Genomic DNA, 21656 nt, shown 5'->3' with positions numbered 1-21656 from the left:
CGACCAAGTGACTAAGAAAAAGACGACGAAAACCACCATTGGTCGACCTAGTGATCAATAAGGGGCCAAGTCAATAGTCAAATGCTCAAAGGAGATTGGTTTTAAGTCACAGTTTAATATCTTATAAATTTTCTTAGAAACATCCACGAAAAATCAACTATTAAAAAAAATGTACAGGCAAATCGAAAGTTTAGAATGTGATCTATGTAACAATGGCTGGAAGTAGAGCTAAAAATTTAAAGGTGAAAATCCAAAGAATTAAAAATCAAAAAGAGTTTCTTACCCTATCTTTAAGGTAATTTCATCTCCCAACTGTAGAAATCTGATGACAATCATGACTAGTAGTGAACACTAAAAATCAGAATGAGGAAATCCACTTTCATTTTCCAAGGGAAGAGGATAAGAGCTAATAGGCACAATCAAAATCCTTTTTTCACACACAACAAAAGCACAATTTCTTGCTAAAACAATCCTTTTCTACACTCACTCTCCCTTCCATTCTACTTCCCCCTTCATCTTTCATACTTTGCTCCTCTCTTTGCAACTAGCTTGCTTTTTGACAGAAGGATTTAAACCCTAAAGCTGGAAAAAAAGTTCAACGGGGATCAAGCCTTATGTGATGGAAGGGTTGAAGGGAGAGAGTGGTGGGTTTAGAGATTGGGCTATTTGGGACAATGAGTTGATTATAATACTTGGTAGTTATTATAGTCTATGTCTGGAGTAAGGACTATTTTAGTATGGGTTACAGGTGAGGAGAGATGATGGTTACGAAATAATAAATATCGTAGACAATGAAAATTTTCAAATAGTTTAACTGTAGCTAAGTGTGGATTATAAAAGTTAGGAACTTCAACTATTATGATGGGAGGCCCAAGCATAGAGTGGGTTATAATAGCCCACTCCACCCAAGGCAAGTTAGGGCAAACACCACCTTAGAATCATGTTTTTCATCCCTCCCAATTTAAGTGAATCTTATTATTCCATGAATGCTATATCTACAAAATGTGATGCATGAATGAGAAATTTTTACCACCCTAGCACAAGAGAAACCATAACCAACATTTTTGTGAACCAGATTCAAAATTTGAATAAGTATATTTACAAACAATACAAAAACTAAACAAAAAAGCCAGTAGAAGTGGCAACTAACCTGAGCTTCTAAGTTCTAATCCTCGTATATTGATCAGCAACAAATTACAATGAAAGAACGATACAATTCAATGGCAATTCCTTAGTTAGCATATGGTTAATTGTATTCTATCGCAGAAATATATTTAAGAAGGCTATAAGATAACTTGATACCATGTATTGTACAATGAACCTGTGGCATATCACCTCATTCCTTGCCTTACCAATACACATTTGATCGTGCTTATATCTGTTGGAAACAGTAATTTGTCAATAGCTATCACGGTTTCAGAAGGTAGAATCCGGCCTCCTTCCACTGCTAGATATATTTCACGCAAGCAAAGCTTCATTCTTCATTCCCTCTTAGCAAACAGCCGTTTCATCCATGAAGCCATACAATGCTTTGATAGGTGTTCAGGTAGATCCTTCTACAAGAGAGCAATCTAATCAGTACACTGGGAACCTCTTTTCCTTTTCTTAGGGAACTAATTCCATGGAATACATGAAATACGTGAAAGAGTGAAATGGACAAGAAGGAAACACAGAAAAATGAAACTATTTTTGTCTTCAAGTATAATATCTTATGTAATCAAGCATTTCAAAATAACCATAAACCAAATACAGTTGTGCTATACCCAGATTCAGATAACACGCATTATCTTCTTTTTATTTTACTTTAAGAAAAATGAAAAACATATGACAGGCAGTACAAAAGATCCACCCATGTCAAACGGAGCCAAAACAAAAACATCGGAAAAAGCAAACAAAAAGAAGAAAAGAAGAATGAGTTCCAACTGTTTAGAATAAGAAGCAAAGGATAAATACAGAACTCTTTTCATACCAATACCCAGAGGGGGTCTTGAATCTAGCTGTAAACAAACCTCCCCTCAACACCTCTCCTACCTAAATATCTTCCTGTTCCTCTTAAGTCGGTGTTCCACATTAGGGTTCTTTTCTATTGAGATTTTTAATTCTTTTAGAACTAGCAATAATTAAGAATTGATACAAGACCTTGATTTAAATTATGAAAGTTACACGAGCCACGACAAAGGTAGACCCTTAAACCAAAGAAATAAAATGATTCCCCTGAAAATTTATTAAGAAAACATATTAGAACTTACTAGCTTTGTCCTCAGACCATGAATATGTACTTTAAACTACTATGAGATACGGAAATGTAGGTTGACAACCAATGTACTTACAGCATTCCATGGCACAGTATAGTCATCAGTGGAAAGCAACCAACTTCCAGTGTTTAACTTCAAGTCCATCCTATCATTTTTAATATCAAAGTCCAACAGCTCATCGTCACAGCTATCCTCGTAGTCAAAGTCCCTTTTTCTTCTTTTTCTACCTTTCCCCCCCTTTTTTCGCCTCTTAGATTTAGCTAGTGCTCTATTACACGGTTCAAAACCATCATCTTCCGATAGGCCACTGTGATCCAACAATGAATATTCATTAGATTTTTGGAATCCTATGCCGTTATCAACAAACAAGGATTCCCATAACTCAGGAGTCTGACATTCCTCTGACATTCTATAGTGAAGAACCCAAGACTGAAGCCCTAGCCATTTTATCATCTCTATTGTCCTTTTTCTCCCGTCACACTCATTCAATAGTGGGAATAAACTTTGAGTGTTGCTTGAGATTGCTGAAATCTTGTGGACAATAGCCTTGATTTCATCCAATTGTTCCTCCTCATCTTCATCACGTAAAAGGCGTAGAACTTGGCGTCCTTGATTAACGACAGCATTTAATAGTAAAATCTGATCAATAGATTCAGAGTCACCATACTTGGAAAGTATGACTTCAAACGTAAAAGACAAATTACCAAAATCCTTGGTTTCTATTCTCGGCCTAAGAAGTTTGCATAGCATTTTTAGAAAGCTGCAGAAATCAGCCTCCTCAAGAGTAACAAGTAGATGTTGAGACAGTGAAGAAAATGACTCATGCATTAGGAACTCATTAATGACTTCCCAAACATCTTTTGGATCATCTTTAAGCATCAGATCAACAAAATATTTCACAAAGAATTTCGTGTCGAGAAACAAAATTTCACCATCTTTTAGTGACTCAGCAAACTCATTGGAAGACCAAAACTCTGGTACATTCTCAATGAAATTCTTCACAGTTTGATGCACATCCAGATCAAGAAAATAATGGGGTTTTGTTGCAACCACTGCAGGTGACTGCCCATGTTTCCCCTTCCACTCAAGCTCCTCCCAGCAAATGTCTCGATTTACAAAAGCAAACTGTGCTAAGGCCTTGGCACCTTTTCCATGATCTGATGCACCATTCGTGGCAAAATTGGAAAACCACTGAGATATTCGTCTTGAGTTTCCTGCAGAATCAAGGGGGATGGCATGATCAGGAATTTGCATGAAAGTGAAAACAAATCATTAGCACAGAAGTAGAAAAACCACTCTATTTATGATTGAGCAGTATGTTGTGCCATCAATAAACAAACTCCTCGGTCAAGGAAAGCAGTTGCAATATCTTTGACTAGGGTTAAAATTTGTTGTTAGAGAAGAAACTAAATGCAAGATAAATTACAGCATGGGAATAACCAAAAAAGAAAAGAAACATATCCAGCATCATTCCACAAGAGACATAACCATACATACTCTTGATCTATTAGCCAAATTCATTCAAAACTACATTTTAGAGAGGCTTTGGATTACAATTTAAATCGATAAAGCACAAACACTTAAGTTTGGACAACATGTGAGTTTGACACATGGTTGGCACCTTGACATTTGTTAGATACTTGTTAAACAAAATAGACATGTGTCAGACACTAGTTTGACAAATGAAATCCGAATGTGATACTTCTTGGACGTGTATCAAGCACTTGATAAGCACAATAAACATTGAACAAACATGAATATTTTAGAATGAACTATATATAAATGCATAACCAATGCTGTTTATTCTTTATGTTGAGTAGTTATTTCATTTAAAAACTGATAACTTAAAGTGTTAAATCATAAATGCACAAGTATCCTAAACTAAAACAAACTTTTAGCAAGAGAATAGTTGAGAAGTATAAAAGCAATATATACTTAAAAATGAATATTCTAATCACATGTCCAAGGCTCCAAGCTTTGTCATGTCCATGTCTCGTAAGTCATATCTGTGTCCATGCTCTTAAATCTATATAAATACGTAGTTAATCCTTAAGAAAAAGTTCAGGTTATTATTTTCCAGCCAAAGAATATTGTTAACAAAACAAATGTCTAGCCAAACACGGGTAATCAAATCGATTCTAGAAAGACATACTCAGAATCACAAAAGGTGATTTGGGTTCTTTTTCTGACAGTACATCTATTAACTCAATTTGAAAGAATGAAGATTTGGTTAAGTGTTCTTGCTATAGCTAAATTTGACGAGGAGTAAACAGAACAGTCACCTTCGAAGAATTTTTCCATTATGTAGCTTCTCTTAGCAATGAGAATCCCTGCCTCTCGTGATCTCTTTTCAAACAACATTTGCAGCAATTGAGATGCGAAGGCCCATTTAAATGGCTTCCGTCTCAGTAATGTCATAAACAGGTCCCGCTGATGCTGGGGACTGATGGATGTCACACTAGCTATGCTATTCGTAAGCCATAATCGGACCTCAGACCGTCCTCCAGAAGTCAGCAACTTCCATAAAACAGATTCTAATTTACTTAAGAGAGAAATTCTCAACTTCGCAGAGCTAACATCCTGTTCGTCATTGAAGTTCGGCTCTAACAGAAACAAATCGATCATTCTATACCTATACAACTTCCTATTGAACGCTTTCTTTCTCGATTGAGAACCAAAACTCCTACCAAAATGAATTCAAACATAAATCAAAGACAACTACAATAACTGGTTGATCAAAGCCTACCAATCGATTTGTATAAGAAGGGTTTAATGGCAGAATCTCAAATTTATACCGACTCTAGAATGAAATTGTAGCAAATTTTCTGGATTTTCTTGTCACTGCTTCCTGAAGTTTCAAAATCGCCAGACGAGCTTCAGCGCTACTGTTCCAATTTCCAACTTCCTTCTATTTCCCAGTTTTTTCTCTTTCCCGTCCACCCCTCTGATTAATTTATAATTTAACCTTTTTTTAAAAAAAAAAAATGGATTATATATACCGTTTTATTTTTCTGAACTTAAAACAAAGGTGTTTGTGCATTTATAAAAATTTAAAAAATAATAATAATAATAATAAAATAACTAACTAACTAACTAAATATATATGTGTGTGTGGGTTTTGCATGTATTTTTCAAGGAAAAATTATGTTTTTAATTTAAAAAAGCGAGTTAATTTATTGATATGATATTGAGCGACTAACCATATTTCATAATTTAAAAATGAATTTAGAATATCCTACTATTAGGGAATGGTTGAATAGAAGTGAAAAGTTGTCGGGGACATATTTATAACTTAACCAACGGAAAAAAAACAAAATATCAATTTATATGTTAGAGCTTTGTTGAAATGCTAAAATTGCTTCAAACATTTTTCAAAATAGTGTGTTTTGTAATCCAGAAGTTGTACGCACATGTGAGACAATGCCTTAACCATCTTAAAATAAAATGGCTAAAATAAACATAATAGATGGTCTTAGAGATGTATTAATAGTAAAGAGGTTTGTGGTTTAAATCTCCATAAATTTCACAATGTTGCACATTTTAAGTTTTGAGTTTTATCTCGATTTGGTCCATAGGTTTCAAAAGTTGTACTTTTAACTTCGAATTTTTTCACTGAATACTCTCTTTCGGTTTTGGCATTACCATCCATTAATTAATTTTAAACTATTATGAAGTGACATTCTAAAATTAAAGTTGACAGTGATGGAAAAATAACTACACTTAATTAATTATAATTATTTTAAATTAATTAATAGATACTAACACTTAATATTTAAATGGAGTATTTAGTAAAATAATCGATGTTAAAATGTGTAAATTTTGAAATTTAAGGATCAAAGTAAAATAAAATTCAAACATCAATGGTGAAATTGTAACATTTTAAAGCCAATAGATTGTCAAAGTGCGTTTAGCTCAATGATAGTGATAACATATCCAAGAAGTCAGAAGTTCAATCTATCCTCCAATAATTATCGTAAAAAAAAAAAAAAAGAAATCAATAGATTAAATTGAAAAGAAATTCAAAATAAAATGATTAAATGTGTAAATCAAATAAAAACTACTCTCAACATTTAAAAAAAAGATATTTTTTTCCTTAAAAAAAGTGATTTATTTCTAAAAAAAAAAAAAAAAGTCATTTATTAATTGCCGCTATAATTTAATTTAACCTTATTTTGGTTCATTCACGCCGACACAAAAAGAATGGGCCAAGCCCAATATTCAAGGCTCAAATGAGTTAGATTTGGGCTTCGGCCCACGAGTGTCGGTCATGCCGAAGGAATGAGAGAGAGAATGGAGTGGCTCATTCTCTGAGGCTGAGGGGCGAGACGGCGATTTCGCAAGAGAGAGAACAGTAACTCCGTACGACGACTCTCATCGTCAATCTCTTGTAATTCCACTTCTGATCTTTCCATTTTCCAGTTTCTTCTTCCATCAAATCAAACAACCAAAAGGAAAGCTTCAATCTTTCTTTCAATTCCTTCCTCCCTTGATTCTTCCCAATTTTCCCTTCGATTATCCGCTCTCGCTGTTGTCACTTATCCTCCAATTTATACCTCATTTTCGTCATTTGATCACCTTTCGAGGCTCCTTCAATTGAGTCTCGAATTCTTTCCCCTCAGGGGGTTTGAAGTTTCGACTTTTGGTAAGTGAAAAGCTCCATTTTGTTCAATTTTGAACTGTGGGTGTTTTCGTGTTTTTGTTTTTTCCCCCCATTTCTGTTAGGGTTTTTGGTTTTATTCGTTATTGTTTAGCTTCATGCATGTTGGGGTTGTATAGTGTGGTTGTTGTCCTTCAAGGTTTGCTAGGAAATTGGAAAACACAAACGGAATTGTGAATTGTGGGAACTATTTTTTATTTTTTTCATCTTCTCATTTGATTTGTACCGAATTTAGAATTTGAAGTAAGTTGTTGATTATGTTCAAGGAAATTCGTCAGGGAGAGTTTGCGGCTCGGTCAGTTTAGACTGTTGTAGAGATTAGGATCCGTGTCATTGGAAAGGCTTGGGAGATGGCTGGAAGATGGTGAAGCAGAACCATGAGTGGCAGTGAGATGGAGAAACCACCGAAAGACAAGGAGACGAAGACCCCGCCTCCTACTACTAACCAGGTTTAATTTAGGCATGATTTGGAGTTCAGTTTTATTTTATTTGATTTTAAAGTGATGTGTTCTATAACTCATTCTTTGTTTTTCCTATAGTATAATCAAATTAGTTTTATGGGCTGAGAGACAGTAATTATCAAGAACAAATTATGAAATTAGTTTATGTGCTAAATGGAACCATATCTCATTTATTTTTCTCTCCAGAACCGTCCTATAGAAGCAACTTAGAATTTATATCACGGAAAGAAACACATACATATGAGCGAACCGTTCCCTAGGAGCAGACCTCAGATCAGTATTATGTGTTCAATGGAACCTGATCCAGTTTATAAAACAACATAAAAAATTTCTATCCAAGTATCACTGAAAATACTAGCTTACAGTTCCTTAGTGTTTGTTTCATTCTCTTTAAAGTTTGTCCTCGCAGGTTCTGTTTGATAATCTGATGTTGTCGTTTTACAGGAGCAGACTACAACCACCAGCGCTGGCACAGTTAATCCTGATTGGTCGGGTTTCCAGGTCACACTGGGGCAAAAGCTTTTAGTTTAATCTTGTTTTTTGGGACAGCATTGTGGTTAGATCGTTACATATGTATACATGTATAATTTCTGGTTTTCAGGCATATTCTCCTATTCCTCCGCATGGTTTCTTGGCATCAAGCCCCCAAGCCCACCCATATATGTGGGGAGTTCAGGTACATGTACCACCAGTTTTTTGGGTGTATTATGTCTGCCTTTTGATCCATATGCGTGCATTCTGATTGCATTTGGAAATCAGCTTTTATAGCCCTCCTCTTCTTCTTTTTATTCTTTTTATCAGTATTTTAATTAAGGTGCTATTAAATTCCATTTGGTAGTATTTCAGGTGTTTATTTCTGTGATTTAAAAATTAGAAAGAGCTTCTTCACTTTCTAACTTTCAGTTCAGCGCATTGGAATTGGCTGTCATGGCTTTCAGAAATCTTTTCTCTTTCCCTTTTTCCTTTCCTTTTAGGGAAGGAGTGCTTTGTGTATTTATCTGAACGTGGGTGTTTACTTGCAGCATATTATGCCTCCTTATGGCACGCCTCCACATCCATATGTTGCAATGTATCCACCTGGTGGCATATATGCTCACCCTTCCATTTCCCCGGTATTTCTGGGCATTATGGTTTTATACATTTTTTATTTTGTTTAAAACTTCTATATTAGGTATTTGTCTGACGGATTTGCTTTATACTGTATGCTATATTCTAATGTGTATAATAGGGATCGTATCCTTTTAGCCCATTTGCAATGCCTTCTCCAAATGGCATCACTGAGGCCTCTGTGAGTTTCCTTCTTATTTTATGATGAGGTATCATTGTCTTTAAGCGGATAAAAAAAATGACATGTGAAGACATATATAGGGTAATACGGCAGGCAGTTTGGAGGGAGACGTTAAGCCACCTGAAGTGAAGGAAAAACTGCCAATTAAAAGATCAAAAGGAAGTTTGGGCAGTTTGAACATGATTACAGGGAAAAACAATGAGCTGGGTAAATCATCTGGAACATCTGCCAATGGAGCATACTCTAAGAGGTTATTTAATTTTTATAGAAATTGCCCATGTAGAATAATAATTGGTGTATGCTTTATTTGATTAGGAAATGATAGGGATTTTATAAATAAACAAATCAGAACAATGGCCATGTGGTTGCAGGGGCAAGTCATCCCCTTCCATGAGGGAGGGATCAAACTGAAGATCTTCAATCTAGGTAACAAAAGAAGAGTAATTACAGAAAGACTTATGTAGGATTCTTGAGATCTTCTAGGCAAAGTTACTCTATGCAGTTGCATCTTTCTAAGAAAGGAAAGGGGCAAAACGTTCACAGGACTATAGCTGCAAGGGGGGTGGGAGTGAGAGTAATTGGAAAAAGAAAGCTTAATGCTATGGAAATATTGAAGTGAACTATTTCTTTGATTATCAGTGATTGGAAAACGCTTGTCAAGTAGTTTCCTCTACCCAACCTTTAGGTTGCTCCTGTTGTGCTTTTGATGCTATAATGGGGGGACTCTGAGTTGAATGAATATTTATCATAGTAATGAGAACTGACTAACATGGGAGATTTTAGATTTTCCATGCAATGAACAAGACCTATATAGATGGTTCATAAAAAACTTCACTTTCTTTAGAATTGTAGTCCTATGAAATTTATTGATCGAGCCATTGGAACATTGGGTGACGTGCATCTGACCTGGTTTTTGTAGTGCTGAGAGTGCCAGCGAAGGTACAAGTGAAGGAAGCGATGCCAATTCTCAAAATGTAAGTTGTGGTCATTGCTTGTCTATTAACATTTTCCTCTCTAATGGATCATTGTTCATTTTTTAATGTGACCTGGATATTCTGTGTCTGTAGGTGAAAAAGAAAACTAAGAAAAAAGTAATTTCTTTTTCTTACCTCATTATTGGTCCTCAGCCCAGTGCTTAAAGTCAAAGGATGTTTTCAACTATGAGGAAACTTGAGAATGAAAGTTAAAACTAAAAGAGTTCCCATAAGTTGAGTTGAAATGTTAAACTAGATGGATTGAGGGGCAAAATGAGCTGAGAGACTGGGAAATATGTCAATACTGTTAATTACTTGTATAGATTTGTTTTCTTATGTTTTTATAAAAAAATATATTATTATTATTATAAGTGCTGTTCCAGTCTTTCTTTCTAGATAAATTGATTTAGTAGTATTTTGCTTTTGTAGGAATCACAACCTAAGTTAGGTTCCAGGCAAGACACTTTGGAAGGTTTGGTTCTTTTTTCTTTCGTCTTGACAATATCTCATGTCAGACATGGTAAAAAATACATCTTCCTGTCACAGTTGAAGTATCTCAGAATGGTAACTCAATGCATGGTACTCAAAATGGAGGATCTAATACTCAGTCTATGGCTGTCATCCCATTGGCAACTGCTGGGGCCCCAGGAGTCGTTCCTGGTCCCACGACCAACTTAAATATTGGAATGGACTATTGGGGTGCATCATCAACTATCCCTGCAATGCGTGGAAAGGTTCAATCGACTCCAGTTGCTGGAGGACTAGTCACCACAGGATCTCGGGATAGCATACAGTCACAGCTTTGGCTGCAGGTAAGCTCTAATATGATTCAAAATTTTGGACCTTGGTTGAAAAAAAAAGTATGATCAAATTTTGGATTTAGGATGAGCGAGAGCTTAAAAGGCAGAGAAGAAAGCAATCAAATAGAGAATCTGCACGACGATCACGGTTACGCAAGCAGGTACTGAAAAGCTGCTGGAAACTATTAATCTTGTTTGATGTACTCGTTTCTCGTGCTTCTCTTATAACCCACTGGTTTTGAACTCATGTTTTTCAGGCAGAATGTGACGAATTAGCACACCGAGCTGAAGCTTTACAAGAAGAAAATGCCAGTCTTAGGTCTGAAGTGAACCGGATAAGGAGTGAATATGAACAGCTACTTTCAGAGAATGCTTCTCTGAAGGTAATACAAAAAATATAGCTCTTCCTATTTCTCAATTTATTCTCCCCCTCATCGTTTTGGTCTCACCCTTGACCATCACTTCATTATAATTACTTTATGATGTCAATTTTTTTATAAAAAGATAATTTACATGCAAAATGGAGCAGACTGTTTTTCTTTGATTAGTCCTAAGCCATCTTTTTGGTAATCAACTAGACGGGTCAGATAGTTAGACTTATGTCACAATAATATGATAGGCATCCTTTATTTACTTGATAATTCTCCGGTGAGAATTTACAACTTATCAACTATGGCCCAAATGAGCATAACTGAACTGATGTTTATACTATCAATCTTGGAGTAAAAAATTTGATTCTCCCACCCCACGTATTGTAGATTCAAGAGGGTCACAATCTCTCCACTCTTGGTTTACAAATATTGTAGATGTAAACCCTAAACCCTAAACCCTAAACCCTAAACCAAAAACCACTCACCCAGTGTTTTACAAAAGCACCCATGTATAAAGAACAACATGACCAAGTTATAACTCCCCAATACCAAATTCAAATATAATGACTGCTAACCATCCCTACAAAAAGAACAACTACTTATCCTTGCTGCCTGTGATGAAAGTGACCTTTTTGCCGCTTCTAACGTAAACATTCACAATTGGAGGTTTTGCATAATTTTGCTATTATATTGTAATCTATTTCATCGTATGTGCAGTATGAGCAATGAGCGTATAAAAAATCATCTTCCCCTTCATCGTAGCAGATATATATTGCACAAACTCACCCCATTTAATAGGCTGGATATTGTTTATGCAGGAAAGACTTGGGGAAGTACCGGGAAATGAAGAACTAAGGGTCAGCAGGAACGGCCAGCGTTCAAATAACGAAACCACACAACCTAAAGAGTCGGAGGTTGTGCAAGTCGGTAACAAGAATTGAATCTTCCTTCCCTGCTTGCTGCTGCATTTTTCAGGCGCATAACCTAACTAATTTGTGAACAACCCCAAAATTTTAGTTCTCATAGCTTGTAGTGTAGTTGAGTTTCTATGTAAGCTGCTGACCTGTTATAGTTTTAGGACTGTTTACTCCTGTGATCCATTATATAATCATATATCTCTATGGGGTGTATCCTTAAATGTCAAAGCCCCCAAAGATTAGATATTTGGTGTGTGAAAGTATTCTGTAGCATTCACACTTCACTTCAGCTTCTGTACTAAAACCATCCACATTAATTGTTGTTAACTTGGAGAAAAATTAATATATCTTGCCAAGGCTTTGCTAGTTTGCTTGTACTTGTTTGGACTGTATTTGTTGTTTTCTTCTTAAATTTTTGCTAACCATCCTGAGTTGAATTATGAATTTTGACTCAAGTAACAAGTTATATTGGCCTCTACGTGAGATAACCAAATATTCTCTCTTTTTTTTTTTTTGGACGCAAATGTTGTAGGAACAAACATCCATTTCTTGAGATTATTAAGCACAAGTCTAAGAGACTGATTAAGGTTCATGCAGATCAAAAGAAGGAATCGTCAGGAATTCAAGCATGGCTCGATGGATGAGGTATTAATTACCGTCTTAAAAATTTGATCTGATGATCACCATCGTTGAATTTGATCAAGTGAAATAAAAGAAAAAAAAAAATCCCTTATGGGATATGAATGATGAAATTGGGATATTCAGAAGGGCGAGTTTTTACATTCATCTCTAATGACAAGAGAGATCTGCCCATATGGTATGGAAATTCTTAAAAGTAACAAATTGAAAGGAATAATATCATTAAATAAAATCTTCTCCCCCCAAAGAATTTATCTGATAAAAATATCTTCTTCCTCTTGTTCTATAAGCTACTGCACAATTTTAGAAAGGGGTGTTAGCAAAAGCACAGCATTCTATACAAACCCACCATTGAAAAATCCTTCCCTCTCGCTCCTCCCCCCCTTTCTCTCTCAACCATTGGAGGACCTTCTTTCACAACAGCAGCTCCATTGAAAACAGCTTTTACAACAGCCACTGCATCTCCATTGAAAACAACTAGTGCAGCTGCAGCATTTCCAAGCAAAGCAACTAGTGGAGGGGCAGCTGAAGCAGCATCTCGGCGTCGGGCATTTTGGGCATCTGGGTTTACAGGATACGGGACATTTGAACCGTACCGGGCAGCAACTTGGACAGCTTGGTCTCGAGCATTTTGGTTGCCAGCATTTCACTTTGCAGCAGCATCCATCACAAGAAACTGAACAGCAACAGGATCCTTTTTGTTGCTGAAGTGTTTGTCGAATCCTTTTGAGGCGAATTTTCGTGGTTAGGTTCTCCATTTCTTGGATGAACTTGCAAAGATGGCGGATATAGTCGGGATAAAGCTCTAAGTTGCAGTGGCCTCCTCCTTTTATCCATAGAGGGTCGTATGGTTCTCTCGACATTTTCCATAATCCATTTCCATGGAGCCAATTGACAACATCATCTTCCGTGCCCTGTGAATTACATCCAAAAACATCGAAAATCACAAGTTTATCTACTTCAACTTTCTGCTGGAATTCAAAAACTCCATTTTCACATCCCAAGATGAAACTCGTCGTCTTTGGTAATCTCACAGTTGATACAAAAATTGTATGGTAGAATTAAAACCATTCTTATAATATGTTTTTATAAAGTCATGATTAGATGACATGTAAAAGAACAGTTACTGGGACATATTTTCATCGTAAAAGCTTGCGTATACACCAACACGCACCTGATCACCTAATCAAACATCCGGTTGGAGACCACCGGAAACAAGTTTGCGTTGAAGGAAAGTGAAAAATATCGTTAATTGCTCTATGTTTAAGTTTTTCTTTTCATGAAAGGTCTCCGAAGGAAGAAAATGAGAGAGGACTTACATGTATCACAAGCACAGGGCACTTTACCTTCTTGATTTTGTTAATGTTCTGCAAGGGTGAGAATACTCGTAGGATTAATGCACAGACGAAATATTGATGCCATAAACGTCGAAGATAGGTATGTTACCTTATAAATGTCGAAGCAAAATGTGAACTTCACATGGCACAGAACTCGTAGACCGGAAAGGATTGCGCTATGCAGGACGACACCCCTCAACCTCGGCAATTTAGAAGCCAAATGCAACGTCGGTCCACTTCCAACAGACTGCCCATACAAGATCAAGTCTTCTTGGCTGACTCCGTACTCAGTTTCAAGGCACTCGTAGACTGCTTCGATATCAGCATATGTATTCGATTCGCTAGGCTGCATTTCACAAACAACATTAATTCGACTAAAGGCTTGTGATTAAGAGAAGACCAAGTGAGAGCTAGCTCATTCAGCCACCTTCTAACAATGATCCAACCATTTTTTGGAATGAGTATCAGTGAATCATCGTCACTAAAGGCTCGAATTAAATCCAAATTCATCAAAATTTCATTAACAAGAAGCCTAGACTGCCCTTCTATTTCGGGTTAATCTCATTCCCTCGTTGGACCCCTATTTTTCCGACGCTACACAGGAATGTTGGAATCTTAACCTGCCATTATTTCTAGATTTCGTTTACCAAATCAACAAATTGGAATCACTCTAGAGATTTAGCCCTAAACTCTCAAACAGTGAAATATAAGGCATGAACTATTTGCTTATATGATAGTTGAACAATAGTGGAACAGCAACATACCTTACCAGTGGAAGCTCCGTAGCCAGAATAGTCATATCTGTATAAAAAGAATACAAAAATTTAGTTAAGAAAAAATGTGAGCAAGAAACCGACGAAACCGACAAAATTTACCAAAACGGTACCAAGAAAAGCTCAACAAAGTCCATAGAACATGAGAGTGGGTTCGAGATTATGGTATTAGGTTTTACATTTGTTCTCCTAAAACAAATCGAACGACTTAGTACAAACATTTTTCATGACAACCATGTGTTTTCAGGGCAACTTAAGTATAGTTCAACTAATTATCTCAAAGGACAAACTATCATAACATACAACATTTGACTTCAAGAAATTAGTAGGATTCAATATTCTAGGAGGTTGGCCATCAAAATTCAACTATTCCAAGTAGGCGACCGGAAAAACATACATCTCGTCCTTTCGACCACTCGACCGAAACTCTAGTAGTTTACGTGTAAACGGACGAATAGGGGTCAATATGAACAGACAGTATAGAGTTTATACAACAAAAGTTCTAGAAAACAAAAGTTGAGTTATAGAAATTTATGCCAAAAAAGAAAGAGAGAAGAAAAAAATCAAATTATATGGAAAAGGAAAGCAAATCTTGCAGAGAAAAAAAAATGGAAAAGGAAGTAAAAGCAAAAAACTTTCCCAGAACCCCAAAGGCACAGAACTCCATCAAAATAAAACATATTTTGCAACTAAAAGAGGAGGGGAAATGGCTGCTTTTTTTCAGGGGAAAAAGGTAAAAAAGGAAGGTAAGAAAATGACCTGAAAAAGAAACCAACTTTGGAACTATTAAACTACCTTCTCTTCTTCACTTTACACTCTCCACTCAATCATCTACGGTGTGGTAAATAATTGATGTAAATCTCACAACCCAAATGCAAAAATAACAGTAAATTTCAAAATCCCATTTGGAAGAAACATTCACAAGTAAAAGAAAAGTAATAATTAAATCCTTCTATTTAAAAAAAATGGCAGAGAAAGAAAAGCCATGGCCATAAAGGCTTGAACAAAAATAAAGTTCCATAAATCAGAACAAAGTGAGGGAAAGAGAAGATTGAAACCAATTTCATCCAAAAGGTAAGTTAAAACTGAATCATTTGTAAGTATCAAACATGGCAGAGAAAGAGAAGCCATAGCCCAAAAAGAAAAAAAATCTTAGAAAAAAGAGCTCCATAAATCAGGAAAAAAAAAACTCAAACTCCTCAAAGTAATAAAACTTCAAAAAAGCTTCAACAAAAACAGAGCTCCATTAATCAGATGAAAGTTAAAAGAGACAGAGAGAGAAAAAATAGCCAATTCCTTCAATGTAATAATAATAATTAATAATATAACCTTCAAGACAAACAGAACTCCATTAATCAGAACAAAGTAAAGACTAAAATGAGAGGGAGGTTAATTTTATTTATCTCCTTCAATGTAATAAAACCCAAAAAGGCTTTAAACAAAAAACAGAGCTTAATTAATCATATGAAATATAAGAGATAAAAAGAAAGAAACAGAAGAAAAACCATATCCTTCTCAATGTAATAAAAATCACAACAAAAGGAAAAAATCAACAAAAACAGAGCTCCATTAATCAGAACAAAGTTGGAAGAGAGAGGGGGAGATAGAGAAACAAAAAACAAAAAAGAAGAAGAAGAAACATGAAGAAAGAAACCCCAATTCCTTCAATGTAATTAAAACCCCAAAAAAAGCTTCAACAAAAAAACAGAGCTCCAATTACTCAGAACTCAGAAGAAACTTAAACAGAGTGAACAAGACCAAATCTTTGAAACCAACAAACTTAGCTGAAAAAAAGGGGAATAAAAGAGAAAGAAAAAAAACAAACCCCATAAGATTAACTCTAAGATTAACTTTAAGCTGAAGAAAAAGGTCATAGAGTTGGCCAAGGTCTGCAGCATTGCCATGAGAATAAAGCAGAGTAAGTCTCGCACAAGGATTCCTCAAATAAAATCCCACTATCTTATTCCCACGTTTGGTATCTATCATCAATACATCTAACAAACTGTCCTCCACCGCCGCCCCCGCCGCCGTCGACACCACCCTCAGCCGTCCCTCCCCCTCTCCCTCTCCTTTTCTGATCTGATATGTCGCCGGCGACGGCGGAAAGAAGGCAAATTTTGAAGCCAATTGAGAGAACATGCAACCCATTCACCACTAAAGCACCTTAAACTCAAATTCATCAGATTCATTCACAACATTTCTTTTTCTTGGAGGAGAGGAGGAAAAAAGTTTGAAAACAGGGGAAGAGGAGAGAGAAAATGGGTTTTAGAGAGAGAGAGAAAGAAGAGTAATGGTGAAATGAAATGAAATGGGGTTTGAAATTGAAGGCAATGGGTTTTGGATGTTTAGCTATATCTGTGTAAGATCATTGTTTGTAATGTAAAGTTTTCAGATTTCTAAACACAGAAAGAGAGAGAGAAAGAGAGAAAGCACAGTGGCAGAAGAAACAGAGCCATTATATATTAAATTAAACTTTGTTTTTCCCCTTTCTTTTTTCTCTTTTCATTTTTCATTTTTCTAATTGGTGCTTGCCTTGGTGAATTAGGTTAAACAACCAAATGGATTCTCTTAATTTTGAGGCATGAATGAATAGTTTAAATGTTGAGTTGGTTAATAAATAGTCTGAAAATAAAAACTATTTTAGTCTGAATTATAATATTATGATACAAAATAGTAAACATCATAGACAATGAAAATTTTTAAATAGTTTTATGTAACTATGTGTGAGATATAATAATTGAGAACTTCAACTATTATAATTGGAAGTTGAACATTTGATGGGCTATAAGTCTATAATAGCTCATTCCATCCCAAGCAAGTTGAGTGCACAATCACCCCTAAATGCTATATCAACAATAATATTGAATTCACTATTTATGAAAAATATTGATAGAAATATTAATAAAATGTAGATGAATATATCTAAATAGATTTAGTTAAATTACAAATTTGGTCCTTATGATTTAGGCAAAACAATTCTAACTTTTAAAAACGTAAAGATTATATTCTAATTTTGTCGATCTATAGGACAAATTTTGTAATTTAACCAATAAATTAATAGTATAAAGAATTCTTATAAACATTTAATTAAACTAAATAAGCATTTCACTATTTTTTAAAAAAGAAAAAGTTTGAATTTCTTAAGTTCATATTGTTGATGTATTATTAACGTTCTAGTGATATATTGTCAATTTTTAATGATGGAAATTTCGATTTAATTTGGAGATAATGTTGAGCTCTTAGACATGTGAAATTGTTGATGGAAATGTTCACACGAGTCATGAATTTTGAAACTTCATATTGGTCCATAATTTAATGTGTAAAGATTTATATATTTTTCGTTTACAATTTTTGACGATTTTATACAAAATCTTATTAACGTGCAAGATGAGTTTGATGTGAGAGTCACTCGAGGTCTATTAATTCATCATTTCGTTTGTACACATAGAACACAAGTAGCTATCATGTCAAATTTTAGTATGCTTGAGTAGAGACTTCACTAAATTGTTACAAAAGTTAAATTACAAAATTTACTAAATTGTTACAAATTGTTGATAATTAAAGTTTCGTTTGGTAACTATTTCATTTATTTATTTTTTTTTTGGTTTTTGAAAATCAAGCCTATTTTCTTTCAATTTCTTACAATGATTTGCATCTCTCTCAATTACAATGGTTGAATTCTTTGTCAAATTCCAAAAATAAAAACTTTATAAAAGCTAATTTTTGTAGTTTTCAAATTTTGGTTTGATTTTTTAACTATTCGTAAAAAATAGATAATAAATAAAGAAATTTGGAGGTGAAAATAGTATTTATAGACTTAATTTTTTTTGGAAAAAAAAAAACGACTATATTATTGTGCATTAAATGGTGGGCTGAATTTGATTTATTATTGGATGAACTAAGTGACATTATTCAGAGTGATTTTATTGTTAATTTGTGTTGGTGGATGTAGGAGAGCTTTAAGCATGGTGAAAAAAAAAATACAAATGAAAAAATAGTGGATTTTTTAGTTAATGAAAAAACTATGTTAAGAATAATTGTTAAGATTTAACTAAACCATAAGTATCAAATTGAATCTAAATCCATTTAATTATGGTCAAATTAGTCATTTAACCTAAATTAAACAAAGTTTTTCAAATTAATTTACTTGTTTTATTTAATTTGAAATCCAACTCATTTATTTAATTATTTCTTTTTATTTAAACAATGTGCTTGTCTACCTACAAAATTAATAAAACAAAAGAAAAATGAATATTTTTTTAATTATTTTTACAAAACCCAACTGATTTGTTTATATTATAAATGGTAATAAAACAAAAATGTTTAATTTTTTTTAAAATATGTATTTAAAGGTGAAGAGAGAGAAAGAAGGAAACTTGTTTGTGCATGACTTCATTGCTTTGTCAGTTCAACAGACAGTAGGTCAAAATATTTTTGCATCTCTCTCTCTCATGCCACTCCACTAAAAGCCAAATTTTGAAGTTAAAATTATTATTTATTTATTACCATTTTTTTATTTTTATTTTTTTTAATTTAATTTTTTGAGTTCAATCTATAACTTATTTTGGATCTAGATTTAAAAAGTTTGAATTTGCAGAGGTTAAGCATAAAAAGCAATAGACTGACCCATAGCTTATTAATGAACATATATTTAGAGATTGCATAGAAAGCAATAGACCGACCCATAGCTTGTGATATTATCATAATGTGGGAATATTTGATATGCAAACTCATTTACTAACTCTATAACTTTGAAAAATGAAAAAGAAAAATCATGTGGGCCGAGAACTCAAATTTCAGAGTCTTTGACCTTCTAGTCGATGAAATATGTTTCGATATATATTTTTTTGTACAATAGAAGTAAGAGAATTCAAACGATAGACTTTTTGGTTGTTATCACATCAAGTAGACAAGTTGAATTATACTCGCGCTTTGGCATGTCTTGATAAGTTGGCAAATATTATCTTCATAATTCTCACTTATGAGCTTATCGGTTTATTTCATGTTCATAAATATTCAATCTCTTATTATTGATAATTACTCGACTAATTATGTATCAGTGTGACCATTTAACTTATTTGTTTATATTTAATTAGTTCACTTGCTTGAAGGGTAACTAAATAGATAAATAAAGTTTGGGTTTGATTTTTTTTTTAAATTGTACTTGTTTTCTTACCATTCTTTTATCGTGGTTTTTATATTTATTAAGAAAATATCTAAATTCTTATTCAATGTTTTTTAAAAAAAAAAAAATAATAATAAAGAGTTGTTTTTAAATATAGAAAAATAAACTAAAATATTTAGCAAAATTTTAGAACTATCAATAATAAATGCTTATAGACACTGATAGACTTCTACCAGTGTCTATCGATATCACTGATAGAAGTGTGTCAGTGTCTATCAACGTCTATTATTGATAATTTTAAAATTTTGTTATATTTTGTAAATATTTTCAATAGTTTTACCATTTGAAATAATTTTCAAAAATAAAACTATTTTTTTTTAGAATTTAAAACTTGGTTTGTGATTTTAAAAATATTTGTAAAAAGATAGACATTAAAGTCAAGAAAATCATCGTTGGAAGTTATATTTGTAAGAATGCTATTATTTTAAAGTGAATAAATGAAAAATAATTATCGAAGGAGACCGAACTTTTACTTTTTATATTCATAATATTCCGATTTTTAGGGATTTAGAGGGGAAAAACAACTTCGAGCTATGAAATCTTTTTAAGTTAAAATACCAATTTGATCATCTTTCTAATATGAGTTTCATTACATATTAGATGGTGTATGTTTTAATGTTAAATTTTAGTTCATATATTTTTAATAAAGGATAATTATTTTAAATGATAAAACTATTAAAATTATTTTGCTATATTTCTAAATAAATTGACTCATTTTTTCATCTTTAAAAAAAAAATTAATAAATCTTAAAATTAGTCTTGCATATGGTTTATTATTGATTTTTTATACATATAAAAATAATCTATATTAGCAAAACTGCTAAAAATATCCCTATAGACAGTGAAATTATAAATAATAGTAAAATATCGCAGTCTATAAACTACTATATGCGTCTATCATGACACAGATATATACATATAATAGTCACAGGTAGACAGTGAAATTTTGCTGTATTTGTAAATATTTTTACATTTTTTTTATATTTGAAAACAATCATTTTCTTTAGAAAAATTATCTTAAATGACAAAAATGTTGAAAATATTTATAAATAACAGCAAAATATCACAATTTATCTACGATAAACTTTAATAGACTACTATTTTTGTCTATCTTGACATATATAGTAGTTATCACAATCTATCACAAATAGACAGTGAAATTTTGCTATATTTATAAATATTTTGGTTCATTTTTTATATTCGAAAACAATCATTTTCTTTATGGTAAAAACATAGTCGTCTAATATTTTTTTTCATGAAAATTATTATTATTATTTAATCAATTTTAATTAAAAAAATATTTAAAATACTAATTTTAAAATTTATTAAAAATATGAAACTAAAATTGAATAATTGAAATTAAAATCGAATGAAATCAGAGAATGGGGACGAAAATAAGTAATTCTAGAAGTAAGTTCCTTTACTTTTTGGTTCAGCACTGCAAAAATCAACTTTTGAAAGAAATTTATGAGTATATTAACTTTTTATCCTTTTCTTTAGTACAATTGATTTTTCTTTACCATTGTTGTATTGAAGTTTGTTATAGATTATACAATTTGAACGAAATACATGCGTTTGTTAAAAATTAATATTTAAAAATAAAAAATAATTCTCATAATTAACTAAAAGGTGAAAGTTTACAAAAATTGGTATTTTCTTAAAGAATATAATATGAAGGAGGCATGCCTTTGTTTCTAAGATGCTATGAATGTTTTTGTTGATGATTTTGTATGATTAGTTTTTATTTTTCATGCATAATGGAGACATAATCATTTCATTTTCAACATTTCTTCCCATACATTATCATAAAAAAATAATATAATATTTATTATATGCTCCCTCATATATACTTTTCATTGTATTATTTTAAATGCTCTAATGAACTAGTTTTGTTTTTATGTGAGAAATAAATCTAAATTTAAATAAATGATGAGTTTGTAATTGGTACTCTCTTCTTTTCTTTTTTGTTTTTTTTCCTGTTTTTAAGATGTTGTCCCGA

The 21656-nt window shown here is 33.1% G+C and overlaps 3 protein-coding genes across 3 annotated transcripts; 1 reads left to right on the top strand and 2 right to left on the bottom strand.

Annotated features, from left to right (window-relative positions):
• Positions 1-1052: 1052 nt before the first annotated feature.
• On the bottom strand, positions 1053-5196 carry LOC120080808. Its single transcript, XM_039035452.1, has 4 exons — positions 5051-5196; positions 4538-4938; positions 2331-3469; positions 1053-1556 (listed from the first exon to the last, which is right to left on the bottom strand). Exons 2-4 carry the CDS (start codon positions 4878-4880, stop codon positions 1482-1484), a joined length of 1557 nt encoding a protein of 518 aa, XP_038891380.1. The 5' UTR covers positions 4881-4938; positions 5051-5196; the 3' UTR covers positions 1053-1481.
• Positions 5197-6544: 1348 nt separating this feature from the next.
• On the top strand, positions 6545-12100 carry LOC120081273 (bZIP transcription factor 16-like). The gene is made up of 13 exons (XM_039036007.1): positions 6545-6897; positions 7179-7361; positions 7818-7874; positions 7975-8049; positions 8396-8485; positions 8602-8661; positions 8742-8911; positions 9581-9635; positions 10065-10107; positions 10182-10447; positions 10519-10596; positions 10693-10818; positions 11625-12100. The coding sequence occupies exons 2-13, from the start codon at positions 7290-7292 to the stop codon at positions 11745-11747; spliced, it is 1215 nt and encodes a 404-aa protein (XP_038891935.1). The 5' UTR covers positions 6545-6897; positions 7179-7289; the 3' UTR covers positions 11748-12100.
• Positions 12101-12559: 459 nt separating this feature from the next.
• On the bottom strand, positions 12560-16880 carry LOC120081274 (alpha/beta hydrolase domain-containing protein 17B). The gene is made up of 5 exons (XM_039036008.1): positions 16298-16880; positions 14464-14500; positions 13809-14045; positions 13682-13729; positions 12560-13276 (listed from the first exon to the last, which is right to left on the bottom strand). The coding sequence occupies exons 1-5, from the start codon at positions 16618-16620 to the stop codon at positions 12755-12757; spliced, it is 1167 nt and encodes a 388-aa protein (XP_038891936.1). The 5' UTR covers positions 16621-16880; the 3' UTR covers positions 12560-12754.
• Between the last annotated feature and the right edge of the window lie 4776 nt (positions 16881-21656).

This window comes from Benincasa hispida, chromosome 7 (genome assembly GCF_009727055.1).
Source record: "Benincasa hispida cultivar B227 chromosome 7, ASM972705v1, whole genome shotgun sequence".
In the NCBI taxonomy this organism is placed as follows: Eukaryota; Viridiplantae; Streptophyta; class Magnoliopsida; order Cucurbitales; family Cucurbitaceae; genus Benincasa; species Benincasa hispida.
This window is presented reverse-complemented; position numbering and strand designations above follow the sequence as displayed.

What these genes read in the sequence shown, in the direction of transcription:
- LOC120081274 (XM_039036008.1), bottom strand. Translation starts at nt 16,620, where the DNA reads ATGGGTTGCATGTTCTCTCAATTGGCTTCAAAATTTGCCTTCTTTCCG. An exon ending in CTTAGAGTTAATCTTATGGG is followed by an intron (nt 14,501 to 16,297) that starts GTTTGTTTTTTT and finishes CTTTTTATACAG; the next exon opens with ATATGACTATTCTGGCTACG. An exon ending in ACGGAGCTTCCACTGGTAAG is followed by an intron (nt 14,046 to 14,463) that starts GTATGTTGCTGT and finishes TGTGAAATGCAG; the next exon opens with CCTAGCGAATCGAATACATA.
- LOC120080808 (XM_039035452.1), bottom strand. Translation starts at nt 4,880, where the DNA reads ATGATCGATTTGTTTCTGTTAGAGCCGAACTTCAATGACGAACAGGAT. An exon ending in AATGGAAAAATTCTTCGAAG is followed by an intron (nt 3,470 to 4,537) that starts GTGACTGTTCTG and finishes TTGATTCTGCAG; the next exon opens with GAAACTCAAGACGAATATCT. An exon ending in ATACTGTGCCATGGAATGCT is followed by an intron (nt 1,557 to 2,330) that starts GTAAGTACATTG and finishes GCTCTCTTGTAG; the next exon opens with AAGGATCTACCTGAACACCT.
- LOC120081273 (XM_039036007.1), top strand. Translation starts at nt 7,290, where the DNA reads ATGAGTGGCAGTGAGATGGAGAAACCACCGAAAGACAAGGAGACGAAG. An exon ending in CAGGCAAGACACTTTGGAAG is followed by an intron (nt 10,108 to 10,181) that starts GTTTGGTTCTTT and finishes TTCCTGTCACAG; the next exon opens with TTGAAGTATCTCAGAATGGT. An exon ending in GATCACGGTTACGCAAGCAG is followed by an intron (nt 10,597 to 10,692) that starts GTACTGAAAAGC and finishes CATGTTTTTCAG; the next exon opens with GCAGAATGTGACGAATTAGC.